Raw genomic sequence first — 12,420 nt, 5'->3', positions numbered from 1 at the left:
ATTTAATCACCCTGTGCTTTAGTTTCTTCAATTAGAAAAGAGAGGAGGGAGGTTTCCAAGCATTATAATGAGTAAAATCCAATGAGAACTGGCCGGGCACGGTGGCTCACATCTGTAATCCTAGCACTCTGGGAGGCCAAGGCGGGCGGATCACTCAAGATCAGGAGTTTGGCACCAGCCTGAGCAAGAGCGACACCCTGTCTCTACTAAAAATAGAAATGATTTGGACAGCTAAAAAAATATATATGTAAAAATTAGCCAGGCATGGTGGCGAATGCCTGTAGTCCCACTACTCGGGAGGCTGAGGCAGAAGGATTGCTTGAGCCCAGGAGTTTGAGGTTGCTGTGAGCCAGGCTGATGCCATGGCACTCTAACTCGGGGAACAGAGTAAGACTCTGTCTCAAAAAAAAAAAAAAAAAAAATCCAATGAGAACCCTTAGTGCAGTGCTGGGGTTATAGTAAGTACTATGTAAATAAATATTAGCAATAAACATTTATGGAAGTGGCCTGAAATTAGATACTTATGCTGGCAATTAGTGGTTTTGATCAGTAATAAACTTTTAAAAAAATATATTTCTGAGGGTAGCTTACCTCTGACCTGTTGTGTGTAACTGATTATAATGGTATGGGCTTGAGGAACTAGAGCCTGTGCTATCAAAAAGCAGCAACTGAGCTAAATCAGTCCTTCCATCATCAGCCAGGCCACTGAGATATGCCCGGGATAGAAGCAATATCAACTCCCACCTCTGAAACAAGGCAAGGTGCTTCAGTTACCATCAACCCTTTGTCAAGGAAGTTTAACCTGGTATACACCTCAATCCCAGGCATTTGGACCCCAGCGGCACTTCTTCCCTCTTCACACCTGTCCGTAGTCAAAGAAACCAGCCTCCCCCGCCAGATGAGAAGCTTCTTTGAAAATAGACTAGGCATCTTCATGTTAATTCTATCCAGTGTACTTTTGGTTGTTTTTTTTTTTTTTTTTTTTGAGACAGAGTCTCTGTTGCCCGGGCTAGAGTGCCGTGGTGTCAGCCTAGCTCACAGCAACCTCAAACTCCTGAGCTCAAGCAATCCTCCTGCCTCAGCCTCCCGAGCAGCTGGGACTACAGGCATGTGCCACCATGCCTGGCTAATTTTTTCTATATATATTTTTAGTTGTCCATATAATTTCTTTCTATTTTTAGTAGAGACAGGGTCTCACTCTTGCTCAGGCTGGTCTCGAACTGACCTCGAGCGATCCTCCCGCCTCGGCCTCCCAGATTGCTAGGATTACAGGCGTGAGCCACCGCGCCTGGCCCAGTGTACTTTTAAATAGTGCATATTCCATCTTTAGAAATTTTATTTGGGTCTTTTTTTATACCTTCAATTTCCCTCCTCATATTCATGTTTTCCTTTACATTAGGGGTCAGCAAACTTTTGATATAAAGAGCCATACAGGCTGGGCACAGTGGTTCATGCCTGTATTCCGAGTACTTTGAGAAGCCAAGGCAGGAAGATTGCTTAGGGCCAGGAGTTCAAGACAAGCCTGGGCAACATAGCAAGACCCTATGTCTACAAAAAAAATAAGAACAATTAGCTGGCATGGTGATGGACGCCTGTAGTCCCAACTACTCAGGAGGCTGAAGCAGGAGGATCACTTAAACCCAGGAGCCAGCTTAAGGCTACAGTGAGCTATGATGATGCCACTGCACTCCAGCCTGGGCAGGAGAGCAAGACCCCATCTCTTTAAAAAATATATATACACATATATATAGTAAATACTTTAGGCTTTGTAATTTTTGTCACAACTCAACTTTGCCATTGCAGCACAAAAGCAGCAATAGGTAATATGGATGAACGAGCTTGGCTCTGTTCCAGTAAAACTATTTATAAAAATAACAGTGTTTTACATTCTTGATCATAGTTTAAGATTTATAAAAATCATTTAACATCCTTGTCTGCCAATCCCACTATCTCTGATGTTCTTGAGGCTGTTTCTATTGATTGATTTATCTTTCCTGAGTATGGACCCATCTTTCTGCTTCTTTGCATGCCTGGTAATTTTTTATTAGATGCCAAGCCTTGTAGAATTTATATTGGTGGGTGCTGGATTGAAATAGCATTGGACTCTTTGTGCATGCAGTTACTTGTGATCAGTTTGATCCTTTCAGGTCTTTTATTTTTTTTCCCCATTCATACTTGCTATTTATTTAGTCTTCTCATTTGGAACAAAAAGTAAAGAATTCATAAGTACCACCACCTAATCATCTGTTTCAAATGAAACAGCCTTCAACTTGCAAAATAATTTCTTTGTAACTAAGCAAACAGCACCAGAAGACCCATGTCAGTTGCTTCTCTCTTCCTGGAGAAGTTGGCCGGATAACTGCATCTTAGGGGCTTCTCTGTGTTGAATCTGAGAGATGGAACAACAACAACAAAAAAAAAACCCGGGTCTTTTCACTCCAAATCATGGAAGTAGTGTATAGAGAAGAGGTATTTACATTTTAAGAATAGGGAAAGTGGCTGGATAAAAGAAGCAGGACTGCCCACTCTAGGAGACGACTTAGAGATACTTTCGAAGTCCTGAGTTCAGCATTTTATTTTTGAGATGAATATAAAAGTACCTAAAGCTCACGGAAAATGTTCTTCGTGTGATAAGGAACCTCCAAGGACAGATGCATTGGGCCTCCTGGGGGCCGGCCTGTCCTTCTGTCCTGGCCCAGAGGCCATTTAGCACACACCTCACTCCGCCATCTCACTCCTCTCACATGTCATTTTTAAGGTTTCTTAGGTGAGTCTAGTGCAGCCTTTCATTTAGGAGTAATTTTGTCCCACTATTAAGGCACTATTCCGAAAATTCCACCCAATGCCTGTATATTATGAGGTCTTTCCACTCTGACAGGTGGAAACCACTCACAGCCCTGTCTGAACCCCAGGAATTGCTTTCTGGTGGTTCTCTCCGGGACTTCAGGAGTGCCCTTCCATGAGCATGCAGGTTAGTATCCAGCGACCTCCATAGCTCGCTCTCTGTGCAGCCTACTGCTGTCCTGTACTCCGCCTTAAAAATTCTAGCCATCTTGGCATCCCTGAGCTGTGATTTCCCTTTCCTCTACTCACGGACTCTGGGTTTCCCTTTCCTGAGCGTGGCCTGGATACTGCCTCCAGGCGTTAAACTGGTGCAATTGCAGAACTTACCTTATTTGTTTCCCTGCTTTCAAGGATCAAAATCCTGTGCTCCCTATTGTCTAAAAACTGTTGTGTCATGTATTGTCCAGTTTTCTAATTGGTTACTACAGCCAGAGGGCAATTCCCATAGCATTTAATCCTTCAGACAGCAGCAAAAGGTCTTTATCTTTGATCTAATCAAAAGGATTTAAGATGCTAATGGAAATAAATTTCTCACAATGTGGTTATTCGATTTTCTGTAAGCACTTTGCACTTAAGGAACCACTGTACCAATAAGCTCCTTGGTTTCTCCCAACTTCTAGAATTGAACGTCCATTTGACTTAGTCCTTGGGATCCTTCCCCCACCTCTGCCCACACACAGCCACACCTGCCCAGGTGACCTAGGGAAGATACCCCTTTCCAAGAATATACATTATCAGGAAGAGAACTAGCCACTTGGTCTTGGGAGCTCAAGCAGTATTTCCTTTCCTTATAGCATTGGCTTGCAAACTTCGTAAGCAACTAAATCTTTTTGCACACAATTTTCCCCCTAATTTTATATTTCATTTATATTCATCTATTAAAGTCAACCGGAAGAGTAAGACTTTTTTGAGCACAAAATTTTAAATTTAGGTTGTCTTTCCAGTTTTATGTCAGCCTAGTGCAATGTTCTTGACAGCTTGACTTGCAATCTTCAGATGCTCTATATTTAAGTAAAGACAAAAAAAGAAGCATTTTGCTGTCTACACAATACCAAGATCAACTGACATTCAGAAGAGTCATTTGTGTATAGGTGACAGTGTGTAAAAGACTTCACCTAATCCGGGCAGCACTTGCATTTGCCGTCACGTTAAGGAGCAAGCAAGCTACTTGGCTCTTGGGTCCCTGAGATACGGTTGTGAGGTATCAGGACCCATACTGGGCAAAATTATATAGGAGCAATACTTTCTTTGATCCTCTTTCTAGAATAAGATTTTCAGAAAGGTGGCAATCTCAGAATTGGAGTCTGTCCTGCCTGCCACACCAGCACTTGCATTTCACAAGTGGGAGAAATGTCCCAGAGGGAAGAAGTGATTAGCCCAGTCACCCACTGGCTTGCAGGCCAAAGAATCTTCTTTAAACCTTGGTAGGAATTCACCAATTTAGCAAAAACTCTTGTAGAGTACCCACACATGGTTTCTAAATGAGCCTGAATTTTTTTCTTTTTTCTCACTCTGTTGCCCTGGCTAAAGTGCTGTGGCGTCAGCCTAGCTCACAGCAACCTCAAACTCCTGGGCTCACACGATCCTGCTGCCTCAGCCTCCCGAGTAGCTGGGACTACAGGCTTGTGCCACCATGCCCGGCTAATTTTTCTATGTATATTTTTAGCTGTCCATATAATTTCTTTCTATTTTTAGTAGAGATGGGGTCTGGCTCTTGCTCAGGCTACTCTCGAACTCCTGAGCTCAAACCATCCGCCCGCCTCTGCCTCCCAGAGTACTAGGATTACAGGCGTGAGCCACCGCGCCCGGCCTTAGAGCAGTTTTAAGTTAACAGCAAAATTGAGAGGAAGGCACAGAAATTTCCCACGTACCCTATCCCTACACATACATGGCCTCCCTCACTATCAACATCCCCCACCGGAGTGTGAGTGTGGGTAGGAAATTGAGGCATGAACAGAGGAGGTTTGGAACCGGGCTGTGTAAACAAATGGGCTACTGAGTAAGAAAACATACTGCAAGATGAGAGTAGCCGTGTCACAGGATGTTAGCATAAGAAAAGTGAGACATAAGCAGAGAAAATAGGAAAGCAAGCAACAAAACATATGGGATGCTGCGTAAGAGAACATACTGTAATAGTAACAAGATAAGGGTAACCGCAACTGTCATAAGAAACATAATAGAAACAACCACAGGGCACATTACAGTTTGCTCCCCACCATGGGCTTTGGACTCCACAACACACCTGGGCCAACCACACGAGGTGGAAAACTCCCCTGTCTGACAGCAGGAAGGAGACAACATCCCCACTGGTGAAGAATAAAAGAAGAGACAGCATCACAGCGGAGAGGCCAGAGGAAAGAAAAGGGGAAACTCAAAGAGACCCCAGTGCCACTGTCTGCTGGGACATGTGCCCACTCCTGTCCCTTTTGGAGTGTACTATTGCTTGCTAATTATGACACAGAAACCCCAGGGATACAGTCCACTCAGATGTGTGCCCGCTCTTAACCCCTTTAAGAGTGAACTTTCACTTTAATAAACTTTGCTGCTTGCTGCTTCCGAACTATCTCTTGCTTTCATTCTTCCATCGGAAGAAGATACGAACCCAGGAGTTCAACAGTGGTAACAAGAGTGGTACATTTGCTACAACTGATGAACCTACACTGACGCATCATTATCACCCAAAGTCCACATTAGGGTTCACTCTTGGAGAGGTACATTCTGTGGGTTTGGACAAATATATAATGACATGTATCCACCATTATAGTATCTGCAAAGTATCTCCACTGCCCTAAAAACCCTCTGTGTGTCCACTATTCGTCTCCACCCGCCTCCCCCAACACCAACTCTCTCCATAGTTTTGCCTTTTCCAGAATGTCGTATGATTGGAATCAGATGTAGCCTTTCAGATTGGCTTTTTCACTTCTTCGGGGTTTTTTGGTTTTGTTTTTGTTTTCCTTTCCAAGAGCTGGGAATCCCTTTAGAAATTCTGGCCCACGTGGAGAAACTGAGACTCAGGGAGCAAGCTGACAGAGGTCCCACAGCATGATGGAACCTTATCTAGTTTCGAACCCAGTACTCCCGCATGGCTCACAAACAAACCTCTAGCTATACACGGGTCCCAGCTCCCATGGCTTTATCACTTCTTTTACTCACATTTAAGTTTCCTCCATGTCTTTTACTTTTTTCTTTTTTGAGACAGGGTCTCACTTTGTTGCCCAGGTGAGAATGCAGTGGCATCATCATAGCTCACTGCCACCTCAAACTGCTAGGCTCAAGCGATCCTCCTGCCTCAGCCTCCCAAGTAGCTGGGAGTAAAGGCACACATCACCATGTCCAGCTAATTTTTTAATATTTTGTAGAGATGAGCATTGCCCAGGCTGGTCTCAAACTCCTGAGCTCTCCCGATCCTCCCACCTTGGCCTCCTAAAGTGCTGGGTTTACAGGCATGAGCCACCGTGACCAGCCACCTCCATATCTTTTAATAGCTTGATAGTTCATTTCTTTTTAGCACTGAATAACATTTCATTATTGAATGTACTACAGTTTATTTATCCATTCACCTACATCTTGGTTGCTGCTAACATTTGGCAATTACGAATGTAACTGCTATAAATGTTTATGTGCATAGCTCAAATATTGTAAAGATCATTTCAGTTCTTGCTAACTTAGTTCTACAACACAAGGCTCTCACAAGATAAAAAATAAGAAACAAAAGCAAAGAAAAATAGACACACCTTTTGGGTGTTCACAAAGACCTGGTCTATCAGCTTGCCATACATCTCCACATTCTGGAAAGCATCCCCAAGACAGGGCACCCTGAATATGCTCATGGTTTAAGGGTTCCTCTTCTCGGGATGGCCATTGCTGATGACAAATGCGGCACCAATGGCTCTTCCTGCCCACTGGATTTACTGGGCACATGCTCAGCTTTACTCTCCCGAGAGAGCAGAAGAAATGGTTATGGATGAAAGAGTGTGGGCCATTCAACTGTCCTGAACTCCAGGGCTGTGTTTTACTCTCCTGGAAGCTTCAGGATAGCTGTTTGAAAACATACTCCAGTGGCCCCCATGCCACAAGGGATAGGAGTCACCTGTTCTTTTTGGGGTTTTGTTTGTTTGTTTGTTTGTTTGTTTTTGAGACAGAGTCTTGCTTTGTTGCCCGGGCTAGAGTGAGTACCGTGGCATCAGCCTAGCTCACAGCAACCTCAAACTCCTGGGCTTAAGTGATCTTATTGCCTCAACCTCCCAGGTAGCTGGGACTACAGGCATGTGCCACCATGCCCGGCTAATTTTTTCTATATATATTTTAGTTGGCCAGATAATTTCTTTCTATTTTTTTAGTAGAGACGGGGGTCTCACTCTTGCTCAGGCTGGTCTCGAACTCCTGACCTTGAGCAATCCACTCGCCTCGGCCTCCCAGAGTGCTAGGATTACAGGCGTGAGCCACCGCGCCCAGCCAGGAGTCACCTGTTTTTAAAGGTTGAGAGCAGAAATTTCCTGTTCGACATTGTACTAGGGTTCTCCAGAGAAACAGAACCAATAAGGATGTGTATGGGTACAGAAAGATTTATCATAAGGAACTGGCTTTTGCAATATGAAGGTGGACAAGTCCCGCATCTTTACTGGGGGCCAGCAGGTGTAAGACCCACAAGAATCAAAGGTGCAGTTCCAGTCTGAAGGCCCATAGAGGCTGGGCGTTTAGTTCTAGTCAGGCCTCGGACTGATCGGTTGAGGCCCACTCCCCCACGTCATGTTGAGCAATGTGCTTACTGAAAGTTCACTGACTGAAATATTGATCTCAACCAAAAACACCCTCCAAGTTGACACATCAAATTAACTATCACAGACATCATGAGACTGTGAATCGACCCTTCTAGGGATGACATTGCCTTAGAGTAAGCGAGAAAGTGTCCACCGTCCTTGTTCTCAGCCCTTTTCCACCCCCCGCCCCTCTAGTAGCCGCAGCTGTGGTGCAGTCACCATCACCATACCTACTTCCCCAGAACCCCCAGGAGCAGACAGCTTGAGATCTCGCCTCTGCCATCTCACCACGCAAGGAGCTCTAGATACTTGTATACCTAACTAGGTGGCTTCTCCAAGCACCCAGGGTAAAGTCCAAACTCAACACGGTTGTTAGGCACTACATAACCTGGCTTTCCTCTAAATCTCTAGTCTCACTAAACACTTACTTCAGGATAAGCCCAGCTCTCTCCACCTTAGGCCTTTGTACACTGTCCATCAACACAGACGTCAGCGCTAGGATTACAGGTATGAGCTGCGGCACCCAGCCCTCTGTGCTCTTAAAACCTGTGTTATAATGAGAATAAAGGTTGGTATGATGGAAAATTTTGAGATGTAGAATATTAATTAAGAAACAGTGCTGGTCAGGCACAGTGGCTCACGTCTGTAATCCTAGCACTCTGGGAGGCCGAGGCAGGAGGATCTCTCGAGGTCAGGAGTTCGAGACCAGCCTGAGCAAGAGAGAGACCCCCGTCTCTACTAAAAATAGAAAGAAATTATCTGGCCAACTAAAAATATATATAGAAAAAATTAGGCGGGCATGGTGGCTCATGCCTGTAGTCCCAGCTACTCGGGAGGCTGAGGCAGTAGGATCACTTAAGCCCAGAAGTTTGAGGTTGCTGTGAGCTAGGCTGACACCACGGCACTCACTCTAGCTCGGGTAACAAAGCAAGACTCTGTCTCAAAAAAAAAAAAAAAGAAAGAAAGAAAGAAAGAAACAGTGCTGGCTGGGCGAGGTAGCCCACGCCTGTAACCCTAGGACTCTGGAGGGCTGAGGTGGGAGGATCATTGTAGTTCAGGAGTTTGAGACCAGCCTCAGCAAGAGTGAGACCCTGTCTCTACTAAAAATAGAAAAATTAGCCGGGCATGGTGGTGCATGCCTGTAGTCCCAGCTACTAGGGAGGTTGAGGCAGGAGGATCGTTTGAACCCAGCAGTTTGAGGTTGCTGTGAGCTAGGCTGACACCATGGCACTCTAGCCTGGGCAACAGAGTGAGAGTCTGTCCCAAAAAGCAAACAAACAAACAAAAAACGGATCCTCTAGACCACTTGAAGGAGCCTAGAAAGGATCCTTTCAGCATTAGGGAGTCACTGACATATTTCAACCTGGGGAGTTCTGTGATCAGATTTTCCCTTTATAAAAATGAAGGTTTGGCCTTCACTGCATTGTTTTTACTGTTTCTCAGAGTATGGTCCATGAATGGTTTACACTGGAAGCCTGGATCGGGGCAGATGAACACTTAGAAATCAGAATCTGTATTTAAATCTAGTTCCTCAGATGATTCTTCATTGAACACATGAATACACACACACACACACACACACACACACACACACACACACACACACACACACACACACACACACATACACACACCCTCAAAGTTCTTCGAAGAACCTCCAATTCAGCAGCTAGCTAGAAAAGCAGAGTAAAACTTCAAGAACGATGAGTCTTCAGGAAGCTACTTACAAGATGGCCAGAAGATGGCGCAGGTTTTCCATTTACCTGATTGATGTATCACTAGAAAGACGGAAATCTTGTTCGAAAGAAATTACTTGATCTCACTACCTAAGTCCAGAAGGGGGCTCCCCAGAAATTATGATGGCAAAGGAAAAACTAGAAATAGGCATCCTAACTTCATAGAAGCCACCCTTCTCTAGAGAAAGATTAGCAGACTAGGACATGTCCTCTAGGCTAGAATAGTTCTACACCCCCAGAAAGAAAGCTCTAACCAGTCCCTGTTTTATTTTGACTGCAAAATAAAACAATTCTTTAGAAGAGGGTAAGTCTCCGTGGAATTTAGGGACAGCAGCAGTTGGCCTGCAGCCCTAGGAAGGAGAGAGAAGGCCTCTAGTCCCATAGCAGGTGCAGATGGACGCAGCAGGCTCCCTGGGCTTTTGAACCCACATAGCCAGTTCTCTTCCTTTGCTCCTAGGTTGAGACCTGGCATCAGTGGGGGACAGAGGCAGAGCCCAGAGCCCTCCACCTTGGCACCTCCACTGAGGAAGAGTTAAGTAGTTATGGGAGCAAATCACTTACAAATTGTGAAAAATGTCTTGTTCAACACTCAGCTCCCTATTACAACTTCCAAGAAACCCTCCCCAGATGGCCCCTGCAAGTTTGGCTAATGCAGCCTCTTCTGCCATTCCATAGAATGCATTGTTTACCTTTTCAATTAAATTGTAGTGCTAAAATGAATCTCTTTTCAAGATCCATCTTACCCAAGAGATGCTAGGCTATGAGCTACTAGCAGTAGGCTATCAGCTGCTGTTTCCTACTTCTAAGCAATACACTGGGGGAAAATACCATTCATAATAGCAATGAAAATCAATTTTACTCAGAAATAATATTAACAAGAAAATGGGTAAGACCTGTTTGAGAAAAAAATCTGCAGAAATTTAAACAAATGATGCTATTAATAATGTTAATAGCAAACATTTATGGAAGGCTTACCATGCCCTAGGCACTAGTCTAAGCAATTTTGCATATTTTACTTCATTTAATCAACAATTCTGAGGTTGATAGTATTTCTCATTTTATAGGAAACAGAGGTGCACAGAGGTTACGTAACTTGCCTTTATAAAATTTCATCTTCATTTGCTGTAACAGCTTGGAAAATTTGAAAAACATATAATTCTTCTGGAATTTTTTTTTTTTTTTTTTTTTTTGAGACAGAGTCTCACTCTGTCACCCAGGCTAGAGTGCCATGGCGTCAGCCTAGCTCACAGCAACCTCAAACTCCTGGGCTTAAGCGATCCTTCTGCCTCAGCCTCCTGAGTAGCTGGGACTACAGACATGTGCCACCATGCCCGGCTAATTTTTTCTATATATTTTTAGTTGTCCAGCTAATTTCTTTCTATTTTTAGTAGAGATGGGGCGGGGGTGGGGGGGGTCTCCCTCTTACTCAGGCTGGTCTTGAACTCCTGACCTTGAGCAATCCTCCTGCCTCAGCCTCCCGGAGTGCTAGGATTACAGGCATAAGCCACCTCACCGGGCCCCAGTTGTTTTTTATATTTAACTCAACTTTGATCAAAATTCCCAACGAAGGAAAGTTCACAGATGCAAGACTTCATATTTTATATAAGTACATATGTACACAGAAAAAAATCTGAAAGAATGTACATCAAGGTGTTAGATATGATCTTTGCTTCTCTGTATTTTTCTATATTTAACAAACTTGTTGCAATGTGCATGTATTACTGAATTCCCAGTACAGTGAAAAGCACTAACTGAATTATTTTAAGTTCTCCCAACAAGACTATGAAGTAGGTACTATTTTGCTTACTTTATAGATTTTAAAAATGAAAGCACAGAGAGGTTAACTAACTTTCCAAGGTCACACAACCGGTAAAGTGGTGATTTCAGCCTAATAGCCTGAAGCCAGCTCTTTTATAAGTGGGGATTATCGCATTCCAAGGAAGGGGGAAATGAGGACTGTACAAAGTGATGAGGGTCTCAACAGCAAGAGTCCCAGGAGGCTTGTGAGCTGGAATTGTTCTTTATTCAGGCTGGAGAATCAAATAAGGCTTCTTCTTAGAGGAGGTATCATCAAAGCAGGACTTGAAAAGAACAGTGTTTGGCACATAATACAATATTTGACAGATGAGTTGATTAACCTAGCAAAGACTTTGTATTGAGTGAAGAAGGGCATTCTAAGCAGAATAAATGCATGGGGTGTGTCTCAGCCACGGCTCCAGGCTGGTTTTCTTGGGCATTCTGCAGCGATGGACCTGTTGGGGGTTCAGCTTCCTCATGTCCATTCCACTGCCGAGTCCAGGAAGGCCTCTCCCTTTCGGGCTTGCAAGTCCTGGCAGGTGGCAGGGTTATGAACTTGGTAATCAAACTGGAAGCAGGCAAAACTTCATATTCTGACAGGCCAGACAAGGCTGAGGAGCTGGGCAGACTCAAGGAGGGCCCAGAATCAGGCAAGGAGCCGCTACAAGGCCCAGCCCGTTTGCCTTGACCTCCTGGCTAGCCCATCCTCTGCCTCCCAGGCAGCTCCCTAGCATCATTCTGGGCCACGTAGGGGCCTACTGGACAGTGGTTTTCAAATATTTTTGCTCAGATTCCTCACAAAACACATTTTTAGGTTGACATCTAAAATTTTTCAAATCATAAGCTTAGTTTCCAAAGTACTTATTTTCTAGTTATTTTTTATATGATGAATACATTTAAATACATTTTTTTCTCAAAAACGAATTTAGTTCATGCAGTTTACAGAGTGTTCCCCATGTAACCTAATTGGCAAAGCAAGTCCGATCAGACAATCGTACTTTCGGTTAGGAGAGGTTGGACTTCACATTTCACAAGTAATGCTGTTAATGTATATCCTGAGGCCCTCTCTCTATCCCACTTCTGATTCTAAATCCAATAGAAATGTAGGAACCACACGCCTGTAATCCTAGCACTCTGGGAGGCCGAGGCAGGATCCCATCTCTACTAAAAATAGAAAAATTAGCCAGGCGTCATGGCGCCTGCCTGTAGTCCCAGCTAGTTGGGAGGCAGAGGCAGGAAGACCACTTGAGCCCAAGAGTTTGAAGTTGCTGTGAGCTATGATG

The 12,420-nt window shown here is 44.2% G+C and overlaps 1 protein-coding gene across 1 annotated transcript in view; it reads left to right on the top strand.

Moving 5' to 3' along the window:
* PATJ (PATJ crumbs cell polarity complex component) overlaps positions 1 to 5,344 on the top strand; it is a 337,132-nt gene extending 331,788 nt beyond the window's left edge. The window contains exon 44 of the mRNA XM_045547880.1: positions 5,129 to 5,344. Coding sequence (XP_045403836.1) covers positions 5,129 to 5,294 — 166 coding nt within the window. The 3' untranslated portion in view covers positions 5,295 to 5,344. The remainder of the gene's footprint in view (positions 1 to 5,128) is intronic.
* Positions 5,345 to 12,420: the final 7,076 nt, after the last annotated feature.

Source organism: Lemur catta, chromosome 3, assembly GCF_020740605.2.
Source record: "Lemur catta isolate mLemCat1 chromosome 3, mLemCat1.pri, whole genome shotgun sequence".
Taxonomy (NCBI): domain Eukaryota; kingdom Metazoa; phylum Chordata; class Mammalia; order Primates; family Lemuridae; genus Lemur; species Lemur catta.
Note: the sequence above shows the minus strand (reverse complement) of the source record. Positions and strands in the feature narration are given on the sequence as shown.